Source organism: Leptinotarsa decemlineata, unplaced genomic scaffold (assembly GCF_025532065.1).
Source record: "Leptinotarsa decemlineata unplaced genomic scaffold, Ldec_3_MD MMD2_P_RNA_scaffold_6, whole genome shotgun sequence".
Taxonomy (NCBI): domain Eukaryota; kingdom Metazoa; phylum Arthropoda; class Insecta; order Coleoptera; family Chrysomelidae; genus Leptinotarsa; species Leptinotarsa decemlineata.
The window spans coordinates 18,037,821-18,058,103 of NW_027412533.1; the positions used below are offsets into that span (position 1 = coordinate 18,037,821).

General features: G+C 35.0%; 1 protein-coding gene across 2 annotated transcripts; it reads right to left on the reverse strand.

The window, feature by feature from the left end:
* Positions 1-15,823: 15,823 nt before the first annotated feature.
* LOC141480186 (uncharacterized) lies at positions 15,824-18,739 on the reverse strand. 2 transcript variants are annotated; one of them, XM_074170073.1, is made up of 5 exons: positions 18,452-18,739; positions 17,857-17,928; positions 17,363-17,434; positions 16,406-16,991; positions 15,824-16,345 (listed from the first exon to the last, which is right to left on the reverse strand). In XM_074170073.1, the coding sequence occupies exons 4-5, from the start codon at positions 16,985-16,987 to the stop codon at positions 16,010-16,012; spliced, it is 918 nt and encodes a 305-aa protein (XP_074026174.1). In that variant the 5' UTR covers positions 16,988-16,991; positions 17,363-17,434; positions 17,857-17,928; positions 18,452-18,739; the 3' UTR covers positions 15,824-16,009. The 2 variants fall into 2 exon arrangements, with proteins under 2 accessions (XP_074026174.1, XP_074026175.1); XM_074170074.1 differs by lacking the exon at positions 17,857-17,928 and having other exon boundaries at positions 15,825-16,345.
* Between the last annotated feature and the right edge of the window lie 1,544 nt (positions 18,740-20,283).

The following is a 20,283-nucleotide window of genomic DNA, read 5'->3' on the forward strand; positions in this document are numbered from 1 at the left end:
ATATTTTCAGGAAATACATCGACTTAATAGATACTTATGAGCCCTTCGAAGGAAGAGACCAAGAAATGTTACCCTAAAAAATGAGGACAAGGGGTTGATATCATCAGGTTGTGAGATCATCGTTAAAACAGTTTTCTTTGCTTTTTTCCACACCACCCTGGAGCGTTTGATTTTTATATTGTAGAGAAAAAAAAACATTGCCTCTCTCGAAAGAAAATAAGTGTGGTTCAATTTGAAATAAATGACAGTAGGGTTCATTTTTCCAATAGTTCTGCTTTGACTCGCAAAGCACCTGGATATCAGCAACAAGATAATATGTTAACAAAAACTTTTAATGTGATATGTGATTTTCACTCGTTCATAGAACCGTTCATGTGGGACGAGAATGAGTTGTAGTTGATATTGTTATCAATCAATATTCATAGATTTTCAATTGAGTAATGTCCCCATGGAAGAGTATGGTAGGTTCAAAATGAGACCATGTTCTGAGGCCTGCTTGAGATTTCTGTAATGATTCACATACTTTTTCTTCGACTGTAGAGTAGCCATCAATTCAAATTGATCAGAAGTTCAAGTTGCTGTTTCGTTTTGAATAACATAGCATCCCATGTATAGCCAGGCAGAGTGAAATAATGGGCAGGATCCCAACCGTTAGTTTTATGACAACTTGAGCGGAACTGCTCGAAGACATAGAATCATAACATTTGTTTTCAAATACAGATCCGTATATTTTCCTAATGTGTTTATATTGAAAGTAGCCCGATATCAGCTTGGCACGTAAGTAGGATCTCCTAGGACACGGTTTTTCCTCCAATTTGTTATGAAAGGTTTCGATAGGGGGTAAACAATCTTCATTGAATTTTTTGAAAGAATCGATATAGTCATACGGCATTACACCCTTTTTTGTCAAAATCTACTCTTCATCATTCGAGAGGTTGGAGAACTGTGATATGAGATTTGGAAAATCTGATAGATATGATACTAACGTATCCAGCGAAAAACTCATGATTCTGAATGAGTTGAGAAATCTGAAGTGGATCTTGCTACCAGAAATATTTTTAGTGAGGGAGATATACTTTTCCTTTGTTATCGGCCAAACAGCGACACTTCCATTGAGATCCAATGCGATATTTTCTATAACAAAATGTGCATCATACCCTGATGAGTTATGAAACACGATGGGAAGTCTGATATATTGAATGGTTTGTCACATATATGACAATGAGTTGCTGCCTGAAAAAACGTTTTCTGGCTGGCTATTATATCTACATCAAATGGATACTGGAACACAGTTGCAACATCTTCAGCAAACTGACCTCTCTCGTCGGCAAACCATTTCATACAATTTTCACCACGAAATGATCGATAAAATGATAGTGTATCATTATAAGAGCGTTTAACATAATAACCGATATATGCCGGAATGTGTCGTTGATATTTATTGCCATCTTGTGCAGATACCAATACACTCGTCATATATGACGAAAGGCGATGTAATTTTATTTTTCAAATTTTTGAACCTCAAAATATGTTTTCCCTCCATAGGTAATTTTGGTAGGCATTCCTTTGTCTTCGAGCAGTCTTCAAGGTGTTTATCTAGCATAGCTTGCGTGGAAAAACAGTGAAAACACCTATGACAAAAATTTTTTTTCCATTATGGTTGTCGAGTTGATTACTCACCAAACTAGATAGATCTTTTATCCAAACAAAGTGTTTTCTGGTTGGTGTCGTAACATCATAGACATTTGTTGAATCCTCACATATTTCATCGTAATACATGTCTTGAATCATGAGTAGATTCACATGTTTGCTTTTATTTTTTACTATGCTCAATCTTAGCGGTATTACAGTATACTTGGATTCAAAAAGTTTCAACGTGTAAACATTGACTGAGAGATCATTCTGCTGTTCGAAACTATTTATCTGAATAATTGTCATTGGAAAGTGAATACCTTACAACTTCAGAACTTTTGAATAGTCAGGATAATATAGAATGTGATCTGAATGTTGTCCATGGGGAACTGGATACAACGCCGAAACAATGGTCCAAGCGAAGCAGGCATTATCATGATTCTTCGTTTGAGTTAAGAAGGCAGTTCAATGTATGATGAACCTCTCTGCGGCACAAATTTGTTTACGTTAACCCCCAAATTCACTACTGCTTCCAACGTCTAAGCTCTGTCACGTTCCTGAAACTCTTCCAACTTTATCATGATTGGCTCCATAACATGTTCCTCAAACCACATATTCATATCAGTGTTACTATAGATGGATGCGTTAGATATTGTGAAATACTTATATTTGTTGAAGATTCGATCGCCTTTGACAACCTCAAATTCTCCACCGAATGTCATATTAACCTTTAAAAATGCATCCTTCTTCAATGCATTTTGAATTCGTCCCACAAAAAAGGTCTTACACTCGATCAGAAATGAGGTAGGGTTCTTATGCTTGATATTACTAATCACTTCAGTCCGGATACGCGAATTGAAAGCCGATTCTGAATCATCTCAATGTACTCGATTAGAAGCTGTCTCTTTCCGGCTAATCAGGCCTGTTCCTTTCTTCATCTCAAATTTTATCTGATTACGTAGTGTTGTAATATTGACCAAGAATGCTAGTAGATTTTGTTTCCCACCCATAGTAGTAGTAGTATTTTTCAGATCTTTTTTTTATTCGTTCAGAAGCCTTATAACACTCTTCAAGTCCATCCTCCACTGGTTTCTCCTTGTATTCATCTTTTATGAGGCTCAAGATAGATGCGATATATTCCATCACATCAGCAAACATTTTTCAAAATTGCAGAAGCAGGTTCAACAATAACTGATTGACGACCGAAATGGAGCGCCAGAAAATATTCCTCGAACGGTAAATTAGTGACAGCACTACGTAGCGGGGAAAACTTTGCGTTAGAAGTAATGTGACCAAATATAAATAGAAATGAAATCTGCTATTGAGACACATGTCTTATGGTATCATAGTATATCAGAAAAATGAATTTCTATGATGATATATTAGTCTGAAACACTATATTTACAGGAACAACAGTAAAAATGTTGACAAAAATGTTTATCGCGCTATTACAGTACCCAATTCGATAGCGACAAGTTGCATTACTGTATCTCTTTATCATGCAGCAAGTAAATGTTGAACTGATTAAAAGAATAGAGAAACCAATATGCGAAAACTTCATATTGAATAAATTGAACTGGAAAATTGTTTGAGATACTTGTTTTTCGCCTTCTTTAGCCTACACTGATCGTAAGTATCCATATTAGGTCGAATTCAACTCATGTATTGGAATAGAATGCTAGTATTGCATTTCTGATTGATACATCATACTGTTCTGTTTCTGTTTAGGATCTGTTTTATGTTAATCAGCTGTCGCCCGCATACGTACGACAATTTTCAGAAGTTGAGAAACTTGTACGAATTAAGGACTAACGAGGTCTTACCTTTCAATGTGTGATTCCTAACACGGTTGCAGAATTATCGCAGCTTCAACCAGATAAACTATCTCGAGAAAAATACTACAACATAAGCATAAGCATGCATGGTATGGAGCATGCGTGTGTATGTACGAAAAATGTGTGCATTATGTAATATTTGGGGACTCACAAACCAGTATAGCAGGACATCGACAGAAAATGACCACGTAGTCAAATTGAAGATCAAACTCAACTTCAAGGTCAGATCATGAAATGGTGGGGGAAGGAATCAGTTTTCAGGTTGGAGTGTGGAAATACCTCCTTTTCAGTTGAATACACGCTTATGTCATATGGTATATTGACTTGAATATTTAAGAACAAGATAAGAATACATTTCAAATTGAAACATGTGTATTGCGACATGTAAAAGTTCATGTCGAGAATATATTGAGGTGTGAAAAATATGACTTTTTCGCTATGAAATGGTGTATTGTGACTGTATGCATTATTTTGGGGAACTTCCAAACCCCGTTCAGCATGATGTTCGCAAAGAATGAACTTTGTATTCATTTTCACAGTCAAATCACACTCCACCGTCAGATATTGCGATATAGTGTTGCATTTCAAATGATTAATTGTATTTCAATACGAGAAAGTTCTTGTTAGGCGAACATATGCATGTGTGAGAAATATGAATATATTCTACTGCAAAATGGCATGACCCTACGCATCTCTCTTGGAAACTCCGCAAATCTCCGTCTAGCATAACCTGGGCAGTGAATAAACTCACGTTCAGTTTCAAGCTAGTAGAGGGGGAAAGACGGGTCTGGACCTCCCCCCAAGGCTGTGCCCCCCCAGATCCACAACACTGACTGTGACCTTGATTCCTTTTTTTATTCTCTGCCTATGAGTTGACCTTGAGTTGTGTGTAACATGATGAGGTGAAACCCCTTATTTACTCTCCGCCCATGAATGGCATTGAGATGTGTGTGATGTCATGACCGTGAACCGCTTTTTACTGTACAGCTATGATTTGGCCTTGCATGGTCTCATGACCTTGGAAATTTCCTAAGCGATTTCGAGCTACGAACACGTCATATGACCTTGGGAAAAAATTCTGATCGATATTGACCTCGGAACACGTCATATGACCTTAAACACAAAGTGTGGATAGACAACCGGCTTTGCCCTTGATACATGAGCTCAAATATAAAGAAGATGTAACCTTAAACCCCTTCCCTCCTGATAATTTTTCTATAAGTATGGAGTTTCATACTTTCACATTCAGTTCATATAATCTCAAGTGTTCGAATAGGTGATTAGTATTTGTTGAGTTTCAAGGTGATAACGAGAAGTAACTAGCAATCCAAGTAGTGAGTGTTGACATCGTCATAGAGGTGAACATATTTTTTATATTCTCAAACTGTAATTTTCACTATTTTTTTTTGAAATGGATAATTTGAAATTTGACATTGAAAAGATTAATTTTGCAATTAATCAACAAAATGAAGTTTCAGAGCAGAGATCCATAACATCATTGATTGTCGATAAGGGTTATAAAATTGAAAAAATGACTATGCTTTCTACACGATATGGTAAATCCATCCAAGTAGTTTTATTGGATGAGGAAAGTAATACTTCCTTCAAATCGTGGCTACCAAAACGTGTCTCAGAGCAATTCACAGAGGACATTATTCGTGAAGTGAATTTAACCAAATCTAAATTCATTTTTACATATATGGGTCAAAGTTCTCAGGATTATCCTGGTGCCAAGACCCGCTCATTGGTAAAATTTGATATTTTAGATTATTGGTGTTGACTGTGTCTTTATTCTCTTTGTAAATAGTGAAAATATGGTTTATTTATATGAAATATGTATCAACTCTCTCGCTTCAATCCTGGTCAAATTTCAAGTGAGTGTTTTTTTTTCCATTCACAATATATCTCCCAAACTAATGAATGTGATTTGTGTTTTTTCAGAGCTGTTCATTCTGCAAATATGTGGATGCAATATTCAGCACAAGAGTGGCCGGAAGCTGTGGATTTGGATTCTGCCATAAGAAAAATGGCTTGGGAAATGGCTGATCTGAGTTTTGACGCTCTACATTCATCAAATTATGATTTAAGTGTATGTTATGATGCTGAGGAGGTGCGAAAACTTTTGGAGCTTAGTGAAAAGTATGAACTTGGTGTGGCATTGTGTCATAAATATTCGTATGGAAGCAGGAATTTGGATGACTTCTGTAAGCTAATAATTGAAGCAGACTTGAAACATTTTCTTTACGATATATGCACATACCTGCCGCAGAATATTATAGAGAAATATCAATTGGAACCGCGAAGTCCTAACCCACAACTGGAAGAATCATTAACTGATGGTGATGTAAATAATTGAAATCTGTTGTATATGGTATGAATAAAATAATGTTGCATATTTGCCTATATCTAGTGAATAAAAGACAAAAAATAATTATTGATTGTTTTATTATTTATCGAATATTTCATGATGAATTACATGTCAATCTTATTATAATCCAGTCTGAACAGAGCCGTTAAGAGCATTATATGATAAAACAGCATCGTGGAGGATGAGTGCATATACTTTGGTGTTTGCTGGAAACTTCACCTTGCGTGTTTTAAATTCTATGTTGATGTCGACAGTGGATGACTTCATAGCATCGGGTTGATGGGAGCAGTCGATGATGAATAGTGGATTGTTGCGAAAGCTGCCAATATCCATCATCGGCTCACTCATAATTTTATCGTAGTAGCTGCGTTGGAAGTTTTCATATGCATAGTAGGCTGATGAGTCTAACTTCTTATCGAAATCCAGATTCCAACGCTCATATGGATATACTTCAGAGTTCAGAGATAGTCGAATATTATTAATATTCACATGTGAGAATTTAGTTACATCTTTTGATATATTTTCGGATTGATTAGTATTTTGAAAGCCGATAATGATATATCGTGGTCTTTCGAGACTGTTGGTTGTCTTCACAGCCCATATATCTGAGGATGTATCACGAAGTGTGGGTAATTCATAAAGGTCCCACATACGATAAGCCACCTTCACTTCAGCATTATTAGAATTTTTATTGATGCGATTCAATAGTTTCAATTTTTGGCGATCTTCCGGCACAATGTGTCTGATTCTCCATTCTATTTTATTGATTTCTAAATCTGCATCAACTTCTCCTATGAATGAATTTTTGAATGAGCGTGCTATAATCAAAATGAGCTCCTGCTTCACATTCAATATCCCTTTATTGTAATCTTCAGCAAAACCCATGAGATACTTCAAGGGTAATTTGCCGCTGAATACATTGCTGACGGAATCCAATATATCTTGTTTATTCACATCAAGACCCCATCCTATCGGTAGTAGTGAATTTGCTTGTGTTTGTCCGAATGATATCATCGTTTTCATTGTTGTAGTTATACCAGGTTTTCGAACAACGACCACTTGTTCACCCCCCATTTCATAGCGAATTTCATCGAAGAGAAAAGCGAGGGCGTTATTGGATAGGTAGCACTGCTTCGTGGTATCAGATGGTGTGAACTTCCCCTCGATATAAATGTAACTGTCTGCTATATCCAGTATAAGATCTTGAAAATTGATTGGAATTCTTATTTCATCTGAATTTTTGTAATATGGTGAACCATACGGCTTATATGTATGCTCATGATGGCTAATGAGGGAATGGTCGAACATTGGCTCTTCGAATACCTCCAATTTATCACTTGTGGTGATGGTAGCCATGTTATTACTATTTTTTATATCGCACCTTCAAACCAATGGATTTGAGAAAGTTCACGCTACTAGCACTTATTCTATATCTTGACCGTTTGGCTAACATATGTGGAATGAATCGACTTTTAGATTTCCCCTCCTTTAAATGCACATGACTATACTCTCCACCAAATGCATTACGTTGATTCATCAGCTGCCGCTGCTGCAATCGATGGCTATTAAAGCACAATCCCATTTTTTTTACAATACTTGTAGAGTTCATATCTTCATCAAATATTATCATCTGCACAGCGCTGGGAAGTAATAAATACTGAGTTACTATTTTATCAGTTTCAGCTTTATATTGATTTTTTCACAGATGATCATCGCTCACCATCGTTTTTGGTCAATTGTTTGGATACTTATCGAGGGTTGTTTTTTCAAATCAGATTGCATCGATTTGATATCCATTTCCATATGCTCACAATTTCTCACAGTTTCTACTAACTTCAGTCCAAGCGCAATGAGATCTTTTCTAACAGATGAGGAATGTGTTTCTACTCTATCTAATCTCAAATTAATTTTATCAATGTCAGAATCTATTTCTCCTCTAATCTTTGAGATGTAAAAACCAACATAATCACGATTAACACAATCCGTACTCTCTTCAGGTTGTGCTATATTTTTCAAACGTTTATTTTCCATATCGAAGTTTCCATCGGAAGTCAATTTGAAACCGGCTCCAGGTGGTCCTCGCAAAACAGTATTTGAAACAGCCTTACTTCTGCGACCAAACTTATCGACGCTTACTCCACTCATTTTTGTGATACACTTATGACGGTCGTTGATGTTGTGAATCAACATATGAGAAATGATGATTGTTATAGCTTTATCAATTCCAATTTAACTATTATTTTTTCACCATTGAAATTGATCAGCTTACCATTATCATCCAATATGCGTAGAGTGATATTGTCGAGATACTGACGACCCCCAGGTTGGATTGGCATATATATAATATTTTGTGGCTCTTTGGTGAGTTTGTAACCGGGCTCTACATCAATATCAAATTCAAAGATGCTATGGATTTCATCACCATTTGAATATGCTCCAGCTGTAACATTACAATCCACACGAATTATTCTTACCTTATTGATATTCACAGGCAATGTTGATTCGTGTGTTTCACCACAACCGAACACATTATTATCAAACCCCAGAAGTTCAGCAATGGTGTTTTCATGTTTGAGATTGATGAAATATTTGGAGCGCATTTCGCATTTCAGAGTGTTGTTGTTTGCATGTAGGAGAAATACTTCGTTGATATTTTCTTCATCCCCATTTTCTAGTTTCACTTCTTTGGATTTGATGAATCTTTGTCACCTTATTGATTTCATCAATTTCATAAGCCCCAGGTGGAATTTTTATAATAGTGGGGGGTGAGTTTATTGTCTGCGAATAGCCGATAACATTATTCTTAGCATCTATATTAAATATGGAGTTGTAAGAGTAGAAACCATGTAATCCCAGACCATAATTACTGGTGGCATCCAATTCGATGGGAGGGTAGAAGTTGGCGCTCAACTCGCTAGAGTATCCCGACAATGAAAACGTACGTGACATGACTGATGAATTTTCACTGATTCAAGTCTTTTTATTGCTGGCAGCAGAAATTGTGGAGTAATCGTTGCTTTTTCGGCGATCTATCCATATCACTATGTGTGACTACATTCACATCATTCACTTTACAATAACAACAGAAAATTTTTCTTGTAGGTGGACCATCATTCACATCAGAAATACAGCTGCTGCCGCCGCTGGAATCATTGTAATGGTCTTGGCAGTACTGATACTTCATCACATCAATATCATTTTGTAGGTTTTGTGGTAACTTATCCCATACAGATGCAATTTCATGTGACGCACACCCAATCATCACCTCTTTCGGCATATCAGCGAGTTGTTCTTTACTCATTTTTCGTAAAGTGCGTGCTCTGGAATATGCGATCAATGAATGACTCATCCTCTTGATACTCTTTCTGTCCTGTGCTGGTGTTATTTCCATGATTTGTTCTGGAGAAACTTCAAATACAAATGACCACACCATACTGTGTTGAATTGTTGTTTACGCTCATAGTTATAAGTAATAGTATTGATAGAATTTGATCCCTTATAGAAATAGTAAATCAATTCTTTGGGAGGGGGTAAATCACCAAAACTATCAAAATATTTCACAGAAGTGCCGCTTTTTCTGTATGCTACCCAATGTGTTCCTCGGCCATGTCGACTATCCAGATTTACTATAGCAGATTCATATCGGCGTGGTCCTGATTTTGGTAAATCATCACGTATATATACCCCCCGAAAATATGGAATCATCATTTTCTTAGCGTGATAGATGAGGTCGATGTTGGAGAGAGCTCTTTGAGGTAGCAGATCTATGAGTTTTTTGGATTTTGAGGTTTCAGATATAGTCCTAATCCTTTACGGTAAGGTTTCAATTAGATACCACTCCCTTGTTTACCTAAAGCAATTGCCTCCATGTGTTTATTATGTCGATTTGTTTCACTCAGCTGCTCCCTACTCGCTCTGGCTGCTTGAACTGCTTTCGTTATGCCAGCTGTAGCACCAGCTAAACTTCCTAACGCTGATAAACCAGCAAAAATTGGAATGAGTGGTAGTATTCCACCAATTTTAGGAATTGGTATGATTCGAGGTGTGCGAATTCTCTTTTTGCCACCTGCATCTCGCGTATATTTGCGTGCAGCTTTTAACGCAATTTCAGTTGCTTTTTTAGAATTTTTGACAATAAATTCACTTCCTCCCGCTTTGTGTAAAACATCGCGCACTTTCTTAACGATTCCAGATCCAAAAGCTATTAACTTAGAATCTTTTAATTTTTTTGTAGCTTTTTTTTTCTTGATAGGACGTTTTTTTGTATGCGCGACGGCTTGGATGGTGACTTGCAACCCATACCAAATCGACGTTTTCTCTTCATTATATTTGTAATTAGCCAAGAGGCTCCTTTCTCTCCAATAGAAGCGTCTTTTGCCTTGAATCGATTCCAAGAACTTTCAGCAAGTTCCTGATCCGCTATGTGTCTAGCTACAAGATTGTTGGGATTATGTGAATATGCAATATCGTGTTTTTTGCATGCAACATCCAGTTGATTGACACCTGGATCACCTCTCACCAATCTTTTCTGCAATTTGGTGCCGGGACCGCAATACTGATAGCCAGGTAAGTGTAATTCGAATGGTAGGTTATTAATGAGTGAATTTACCAATCCTCTACCAACTTTATTCGAATGCAATTTAGTAGATCTGCATCGGTTCATAACCCCCATTTAAATAAAGAAATCGATATGGAACCCTGCTTATATAGTCTCCAACTGTCATACAATGCGCATACTACAGCAAAAGCAACAATTTTCCATCGATAATTTCGATGAAAAAGTGGGTTGTGGATCGGGAAGTGGTGTCAAACAGCGTCATGGATCTTTACTTCCACTATCCATTCGCGGACTGATTATTGGACCTTCTAATTGTGGCAAAACAAATGTTATGATTTCTCTGCTGACTCACCCTCTAGGATTACGATTTGCAAATGTTTATCTGTATTCAAAATCTCTTTATCAACCTAAATATGAGTATTTACGTGAAGTGCTAACTCCAATTAAAGGATTGGGATTTTACACCTTCGCCAATAACGCAGGTGAAATAGTAGAACCGTCAGATGCCAAAGCGGATTCGATATTCATTTTTGATGATGTTATGTGTGAGAAACAGTATGTTATACGATCATATTTCAGTATGGGTCGTCATAAAAATGTGGATTGTTTCTATCTAGCCCAAACATATTCACGAGTGCCAAAACAATCGATTCGAGATAATGCAAATTTTATTGTGCTGTTCAAACAAGATGATATGAATCTCAATCATATTTTTTCCGACCATGTGTCACCAGATGTTACATTCAAGCAATTTCAAGATATGTGTGCGAGATGTTGGAAAGATAAATATGGATTTTTAGTAATTGATAAGGATCGAGAAGTGCTAGATGGACGTTATCGAAAAGGATTTGACGCTTTCATATATCCTTGACGTTCTTGAAATAATTGATTCATTCAAGTGCTAGATAGTGTAGACAACACTTCATTGTACTTATTTTCGGAGTGAAAACAATATGGAGGGGAAAAATGATGACGAAATATGTTTAAAAAGAAAATTAATTGAAGCAACGGATGCCGTTCGAAAGAAATTCAATTATATCAAGAATAGTCGCCAAGGTGATCAATCAACACTCGAGAGAATCTACGAGCCAATAAGAACACCATTGAAAACAATATCTGCCAATACTGGAGGATTATCTCAAATGAATGGAGTTATACAGAAAACAGATAGTGGTACACCATTCACCGCTAAAACTATAATTAAAAGTGAGTTGAAACCAAAATTTGAAGGTGCTTTTTCGAAGGCTCATCAATCTTCTCAATTGTCAACTTCAAATTCAGAATCACCAAATGCACTTGATAATGGTGATGAAGTACAAATGCATATACAAAAGTTACTATCAGGAAATCCCTCATACGATACAGTCTTTGGAGTACACATGAACACTGATACGGGAAATTTACAAATGGGTGTAGCTGATGTGGAATTTATCGATGAGAAAATTGTGTTCAAGAAAAATGGTAAAACTATTGCCACATATCAGGGCACACCAAAATTATATAAATTGATATTCATGAAAGTACCATCGGGAAATATTCCCTCTTCCGATATGAGCACTTATGGTGATATACTCAAATAAACAAAGGCGGCATATAAATATAATGAAAGAAAACAGGGTCTACTATCGAATAATTGGAAGAAATATCGTGAAATAATTCTACCACTATTATCCTATGGAAACCCTCTGCCAAACTCTAGTAGAGAAGGTGCTGGCATGATCAAACCGCCAACCCAAAAAAAATATATCAGAAATAAGCATATAGATTATGTATATTGGAATAAACTCGAAGAATTGATTGATCGCCTTCGATTACTTTGGAGTTCACGAATGGCTGGTCATACCGGCCACGATAATGAAATATTGTCCATAATTGAGGAATTACGTGAAGAAGGATTAGTCTATTAATCACAAAGTCATAAACACAGAATCAGTTTGTGAAACTGACTCATCACTAAATGATTTGAGGAATGTGGAAATGTGAATTAGCGTTATAACTGAATTGATTGATACTTTTACTGAGCGAGTTGATGAATTTGATCAGTCAGTAATTAAACCTGCACTTGAACAGTAGAGAAGTGAATCCTTAACATAATAATCTTGAGTAATATGAGTGATGCAAAATGGGAGATTGTGAAAGAAATACATAAGCCAGCGCGTCGAAATTTTCCCCGTCGAAAGACAATAATAAAGGGATTTTCGGACTTGTGGCAGATGGATTTGATGGAAATGCAATCATATGCTAAAGAAAATAACGGTAATAGATACATACTCATAGTAATCAATTGTTATTCAAAATATGTATGGTCAAAACCGTTGAAAAATAAATCTGCTGATTCAGTTACTGCAGCTATGGCAAGTGTGTTGGAAGATGCAAAGCATGTGCCGAGAAACTTACAATCTGATCACGGTAGTGAGTTCTATAATTCAAAATTTTCATCGTTAATGAGGAAACACCATATCAATCATCACTCAACATTCAGCACAAAAAAAGCTTCAATTGCCGAACGAGTTATCAGAACTTTGAAAAGTTGGCTTTATAAACAATTTTCATTTCAAGGCGATTACAAGTGGTTGAAAGTTCTTCCTAAAATTACCAATCAATATAACAACAAAGTTCATCGTACCATTGGCATGAAGCCTGCAGAGGTAAAACCATCTACAAAATTGTTCGTTTATACAAAATCTGAGAAGCCAAGTGGTAAACGTGAAAAAAGTCAATTCAAAATTGGAGATATGGTGCGAATTAGTAAATTTAAAAACATATTCGCCAAAGGTTATACTGCAAACTTTACCACTGAACTTTTTAAAGTTGTGAAAATTAATAGTACAGACCCTATAACTTATGAGCTAGAAGAACGCCACACACTTTCGGTTTTGAATTCCATTCTTTCGGAAAAGGCATATTAGTATTCACTATTAGATGCTGCAATATTCAACTGACAAATTCAACTGCACTCTCATGAACCTATTTTTCCTATCATAAACTCATAGAGAGAATAGACGGGGAAGAGTGGTGGGGCTACCACCTCCACAATCGGACAAATCATAAAAATCGAATGCTGATTCTGAAACTTCACTTCACTAGTACTATTAGTAACTTCAAGCTTTTCACTCAGAAATAAAGAAAAATGAATTCTGCAAAAATTAATGAAGTTTTGACAAGGTTGACACTTGAAGATGAAAATAATTGGTTTTCGGATGAAGAAGACGAACTTCCCAACATCATTATCGAAGGAGAAGATAACATCGGAGGAGAAATCGATATATTCGATGTAGCACAAGAAGATGGTGGAGCCATAGCTGCTGCTGATAATTTGCAGGATAATGATGGTGTAATGGATCCAGAACTTGAAGATGAAGGCATTGATGATGATCCAGCGACAGACAATGGCAACATTATAATAGGGAGCCGGTGGATGAACATTAGTGAGACAGTGGAAAATAATTTAGATCTGTACTGTGTGACGAACTCTCATGTGCGTATACGAACCATTAATGATAGCATCCACACATTATGTTGGTGTTGTTTTAGATTTTATTCCCATCGAAATAGAAATAATGGAGGCGAATATGAACATATGGATTTACATTACACTATATCGATGATGGAAATAACACAAACTTGGTGTGAATCTTGTGACAGACCTCTGACAAATTTTCGCCGTTTAGATGCGTGCATTATTTGTAACAATGTCCCTCCACAATGAAATGTTATAATAAATATCATTGATTTCACTATTGTTGATGTTATTTTAATAATGAACCTTTTGATGGAGAAGAAAAGTCCTTCTCAAAAAATATGATTGACACAATATACATGATAAACTAAAGTATATTGTTAAAACATCCAAGTTTTTTTTCTTAAAAAATAATTGTATTCTAGTCGACGATTCGAATTCAATTGAATTCTTCTTCAGAGCTCAAAAAGTCGTTTTTTCGTGTTGATGATATTAATAATTTAAAACCTATCAAAGATAGTAGATACATATTTGAAAAATAAAAATCATTGCAACAACAAATTTTCGAGACAACATCAACACAAAACGAGATGAAACAAACAAATGGCTTTATCTTTATATATCATCATTCATTTTTCACATTGAATTTTGTATTGAACTTACCTAATTTTTTTCTAACATCTATAAGTGATAGATATGAGTAATCAGTTTTCAATAAAATAATGTCTTAGGTTGAACACTGCCCCAAACCACGCAGTATTCCGTGTGCACCAACCAAATTATGTACACTCCGAGTACACTAGCGTAACCTAACCATTCTGATCATCATCGATAACGACTATTTCAGGATCTGGAGAATCAGCTATCATAATGATTTCTGGGGGGTCGGCGAATTGATTTTGTACAATTTCTTCATCCAAATACGGTTCCATAAGGTCAGGGCTGGGTGAATCCCGAAAGATTGGAAAAAATTCATTCATCACACCAAAGTCGGCGTCGATATCATTTGGGTCGTCAAATAGACCGTATTCGTCAGCGTCGAATTCGAAACCACGGTCCTCATCCAAATCAATTGTGGTGTCTGAATATCCATCAAAGTTGTTGTCCACACCCGTTGAATTGATAATTTCAACTTGAATGTCTCCATAAGCTGAATCCTCAGAAGGAACGAAATATGGTTCACTCGTTGAATCGGCTTCTTGCACAACCGGTGTTACTTGATTCATGATGAGGGAACAAGTGGTCTGTTACTTGCAGTGTGAAGCTGAAAATCTCCAATCTTTCGACATTGACAATGAATGACATCACAAATCCTTGGGATATTTTGTGTCACATGACCTCGATATATGAACACAACTTTGCGTGTCTCATGATCTTGTATTATGATCAAGTCATATAATATCAGATGACATCACAAGTCGCTGAGATATTTATATCTCATACGACCTTGTGTTATGAAATGTCATATACCCTCTGACATGGAGTTTTAACCCTAACGATTGACTTTGTTTTCGACAGATAACTTTTGAATGTAATGAATGATAATCTCATTCTGTTTTCTGAAAAATAACCATTGATTTGACTTCATCTGAGTCATCTATCTCAATATAGGATGTAGAATTTTTTCTGATCTGTGGCATTGACGACATTTAATAATCAATGCTACAATCATTTTAATTTTTTCAGAGATTGAAAATAACTTTCTAATTGTTACTTTTATATATTTTTTGAATAATCAGATTTGCACTTTTAGTTATGAGTAGAAAGTAACATACATAAATATTATTTGTTTTTTAGAAATAAAAATGACTAATCATTACTTTCCTTATTTATTTTTCAAAATATAAAATATACTTTTTTACATATAAATAGAAATTGCATTACATAACTTTATTTTGTTTTTTTAAACTAAATGATTAACTGATACATTCATTATTCATTTTTTCAAATATGAATGATCAATTTTACACTTTTAAATATGACTAGAAAGTGACACTCACATATAACTTTATTAGCAACATACAAAAAAAATATTTACAAAAGATTTATTGGGGGAGATTTCTCGACACGATTGCTCTGAATAATACAGATATGAAAATAATATAGAAAATATTATGAAACATGAATTGCAAATGTATAGGGAAAGATAAAAATTTTTACAAGAGATGTAAGATGGAATTTTCATGTATCTCCTTACTGAAGATTTCCAATTGTCGAATTTTGGGAGAAAGTTTTTTCATGTGAGCAGATCTCTCTCGTTGAGCTGCTCTCATTTGTTCACATTCCACTTTGAGGAGAGAAACTTGCTCTTCCAGTTCAACAAGTTTTTCCCTCTTCGCTCTATATTCCGTTTCGAAGCCATTGTAAGCGTGATACATCTCTAGAAATTTGTCTCTCCTGGATCTCATAAATGAAAACCAATCGTCTGATTTTTCGAGGTCAATCGTTGGGGGAGGCGTGCTTCCAGCACTAACATTGTCGTATTCAGGAACCTGTGGAATGAAAGGATATGATGAACTAACATCTTGTCGCGTTTGAGTAATGATAATTACCTGATGGAGTGATGTAGAAGGTCCTGCTATGACTTCCATCTCTCTCACTTTTATCGACTTGACTTTATCCCTTTTTTCGTGTTTCGCCTTGTGTCTCCTTCTAGATGGCGACTTCGAGCTAGACTTTTTAGACTTCTTCGCCTTCTTCATTATTTTTTCATCACTCTCCATTTTTTTTCTTTTTCGTCTCTCAAGGTCATCATCCGAACTGTTCTGAATGATTGAACTATGTGGAGATCCCATATTCTTCGAATATGTTTCCTCCATCTCTAATATGTTACTCACAACAGTCTGTGATAAGTTCGGAAGTGACTCATCAAGATTCTGGGTGTGAGTCGCCATCACATTATCAATGTTTGAGGGATTGTCATTCATCTCCACATGGTTTGGATTGAATCCATTTAAAAATGATTTAGCATTGTGCATCTGCTGAATGGAAGTCATCACCGGTTGTGGTATCTCCCCGCCTTCCTGAATGATCACGTTCTGGTGGACAATTACATCCCTGCGCACCATTTCACACATTTCTGATCGGTTCACAGAGCTTGATGGTTTTAATAAAGCTTCTTTCAACAAAGACATGGTTCTGAAATCAAAAAATAATAGACAATATAATATGATTAAATTTAATTAGCTAACAAAAAAGTTTTCATCTTTTCTTTTCATCACCTTGATACAAAACAGTGGAAATCTTTCAGAAAAAGCAATTTCAAAAGAGGTAACTATATACGAAGAAGTAACTTTTAATCACAAAGTACCCTTTCTAAAACAACTACTTTCAAAAAAACATTGAATTACATGAAACAAAAATTACATTCAAATCAATTACTTTCATATGAACACTGAATCATACAAAAAAAAATACTTTATAGAAAAACAAAAACCGTTCTTTACCAAAATTATTCTCATATATAACCTTTTCAGTTTGATATGAATAATATAGTAGGTTGTACTTACATCGAGATGAATTTTCAGCTGCTAAGATTTGAAGGCTTTGATGGAGTTGCTTCACCTGGCTGCTTTATTGAACTGAAAGGAAGGAATCAATTTCAAAAAAGAATTCCATATAACATCATCAAAATATCAATGACCTTTTAGAAACCTTCAAACTTGTTTCACACTTTTCGAGGTTGTATTACGTTCACATAAAAACAACTACTTTCATAGAAAACAATGAATTATATGAAAAAAAACTCTGAACTAATAATTTGATATGAACACTGAATTATACAAAAAAAAAAATTGAAACTGAAAAGAAGGAAGCAATTTCAGACAAGAATTTCATATATCATCGTCACATCTCAACTTCCTTTCAGAAACATTCCAATTTTGTTCAGAATATTCAAGGTTATAGGTATTAAGTATAAATAACCGTTCTTTACCAAAATTAATCTCATCTTAAAATATAACCTTCTCAGTTTGATATGAATAATATAGTAGGTTGTACTTACATCGAGATGAATTTTCAGCTGCTGAGATTTGAAGGCTTTGATGGAGTTGCTTCACCTGGCTGCTTTATTGAACTGAAAGGAAGGAATCAATTTCAAAAAAGAATTCCATATAACATCATCAAAATCTCAATGTCCTTTTAGAAACTTCAAACTTGTTTCACACTTTTCAAGGTTGTATTACGTTTACATAAAAACAACTACTTTCATAGAAAACAATGAATTATATGAAAAAAAAACTCTGAACTAATAATTTCATATGAACACTGAATTATACAAAAAAAAATTAGAAACTGAAAAGAAGGAAGCAATTTCAGAAAAGAATTTCATATATCATCGTCACATCTCAACTTCCTTTCAGAAACATTCAAATTTTGTTCAGAATATTCAAGGTTATATTAAGTATAAATAAAAACTCTCTTTCGAAAACATCTACTTTCATGAAAATCAGTTGATTTACACAAAAAAAAATACTTTTGGAATAGATAATTTTATATGAACACTGAATTGAATACAAATTAGAAATTCAAAAAACTAAACACTCCTAAAATTATAACCCTTTCAATTCGAAATGAATAATATAGTACACTGTACTTACATTGAGATAACTTCAACTGCTAAGAATCGTTGATGATTATTGGGTTGCTTGAGTCAACTATATTACTTGACTTGACTGTGTCACTGCAAGTTAGTTCGATGGGTAAGAGATACTAAAACAGAATGATGTGTTGTCCCTTCTGATTCTGTTCTGGTGTTCGGAAAGGTCAGCCCTTTCTGGTGGGGATTGAATTCGAGTCTTATGATTTGTCCCAACGATACAAAATTAAAAATGGAAGAAAAGGGTAGTAAGAGTTTATTGTTGGTAGAAACAAATTTGAGATTTTACAATTGTCCAGAGTGCAGGGTCATAAAATCACAAAATTGTTAGAATTCCGTCTTTATCACCCTGTAAAACTTCCCGAATGTCCTAATGGACGGTTTCTACCTCAATTATGTCAATGCACCTCTGAACGTGCTAATGAATTTTACGATCAGGGTTTCCTACCCGAATTTTTTTTCAAATAAACCATTCAACCTCTTGCATCCCTTCAATAAAATAATATTGTCTAGACACGCTATAAAAGTTCCTGAATGGACTCTTCGAGGGTTTCTATCTCAAATATGCCAATGCACTTCTAAACGTGCTAATGGATTTTACGGTCAGGGTTTCCTACCCGAATTTTTTCTTCAAATAAACCAATCATCCTTTGGCATACCTTCAATGAAATAATGAGATTGAGTAGAATACTGCACCATATAATCATAAAATATTTTCTCTCCAAAAATAAACCAAACAACCTTTTGCATCCCTTCAATAAAAGAATGAAAATTGTCTCGACATCAACAGCATATAATGATAAAATATTTTTTCTCCAAATAACCAAACATCTTCTCGCTTCCCTTCAATAAAATAATGAAATTGTCTAGACTTCAGAGACATATAATCATAAATTTTTGTTTAAATATCGATATTTTCTACCCACAAAGTTACAAAACTTAGATACTAAACATCCTTTTTTCCCAAAAATGGCGAATACGCGCAATTGTCAGTTTTGGAATAAAATATAATAATTGAATATTTTTTCTAAATCATATACTCGCGCTAAACTAATTGTGACTCAATCACTTATGAACATGAAATCTTAATTCTAATTTATAGTGACACCACAAACGATTTGAACGATTCTTTTCGTCAAATATGAATTTTCCAAAATGTTAAAAGCAAAAATTAGATTTGTAAAATTCAATTACTCGATTGCTCTTCCAATAATGCAATAAGAAGATCTAGATTTTCATCGATGGTATTGTTGGAATCTTTCATTAGTTCCAAAAGAATTCTCAGATTCTGTTGGGAGCTTGTTTGATAAAATTTAATATCGGAATGACCCCAAAGTAATGTTTTGGTAGTATTCGGAATTATGAATCTTTTATCATCGTTATGCGACAGAGCGACTTTATTACACATCAAAGTATAAATATCATGTAAATCACTTCTGAATACATTCATCTTTCGCAATATTGTTCCACCTGTTTCAACAATCCTAATGTAATCGTCAATTGAAATCCGATTTTTAATCACGGATTTTTTGACACCCTTAGCCCTTTTAATTTCATTTGACACACTTTGGATGTGATATGATTTTGCTCCAGTCCCATGAAAACTAATAATAGGATCGTTTGGAAGTTCGTCTTTCATATTTCCAATTACCGACTTCTTAACTGGCACATGGAACTTATTATCCAACGCATAGTTGGAAGTGTCAAATTTATCAACATTCTCAATGATAAATTCATAAGAAATTATCTGTCATTATTTTCAAAATCAAAGAGTCTGTGTCGGTGTAGAGAAGAGAAGAACGTGATCCGAAATGTTTTTTAATAACATCATAG

Bases quoted from the DNA above. Each gene is read 5' to 3' on its own strand.
- LOC141480186 (XM_074170073.1), bottom strand. From the start codon at position 16,987: ATGTCTTTGTTGAAAGAAGCTTTATTAAAACCATCAAGCTCTGTGAAC. The intron at 16,346-16,405 runs GTAATTATCATT...TTCATTCCACAG, and splicing joins CTTCTACATCACTCCATCAG to GTTCCTGAATACGACAATGT.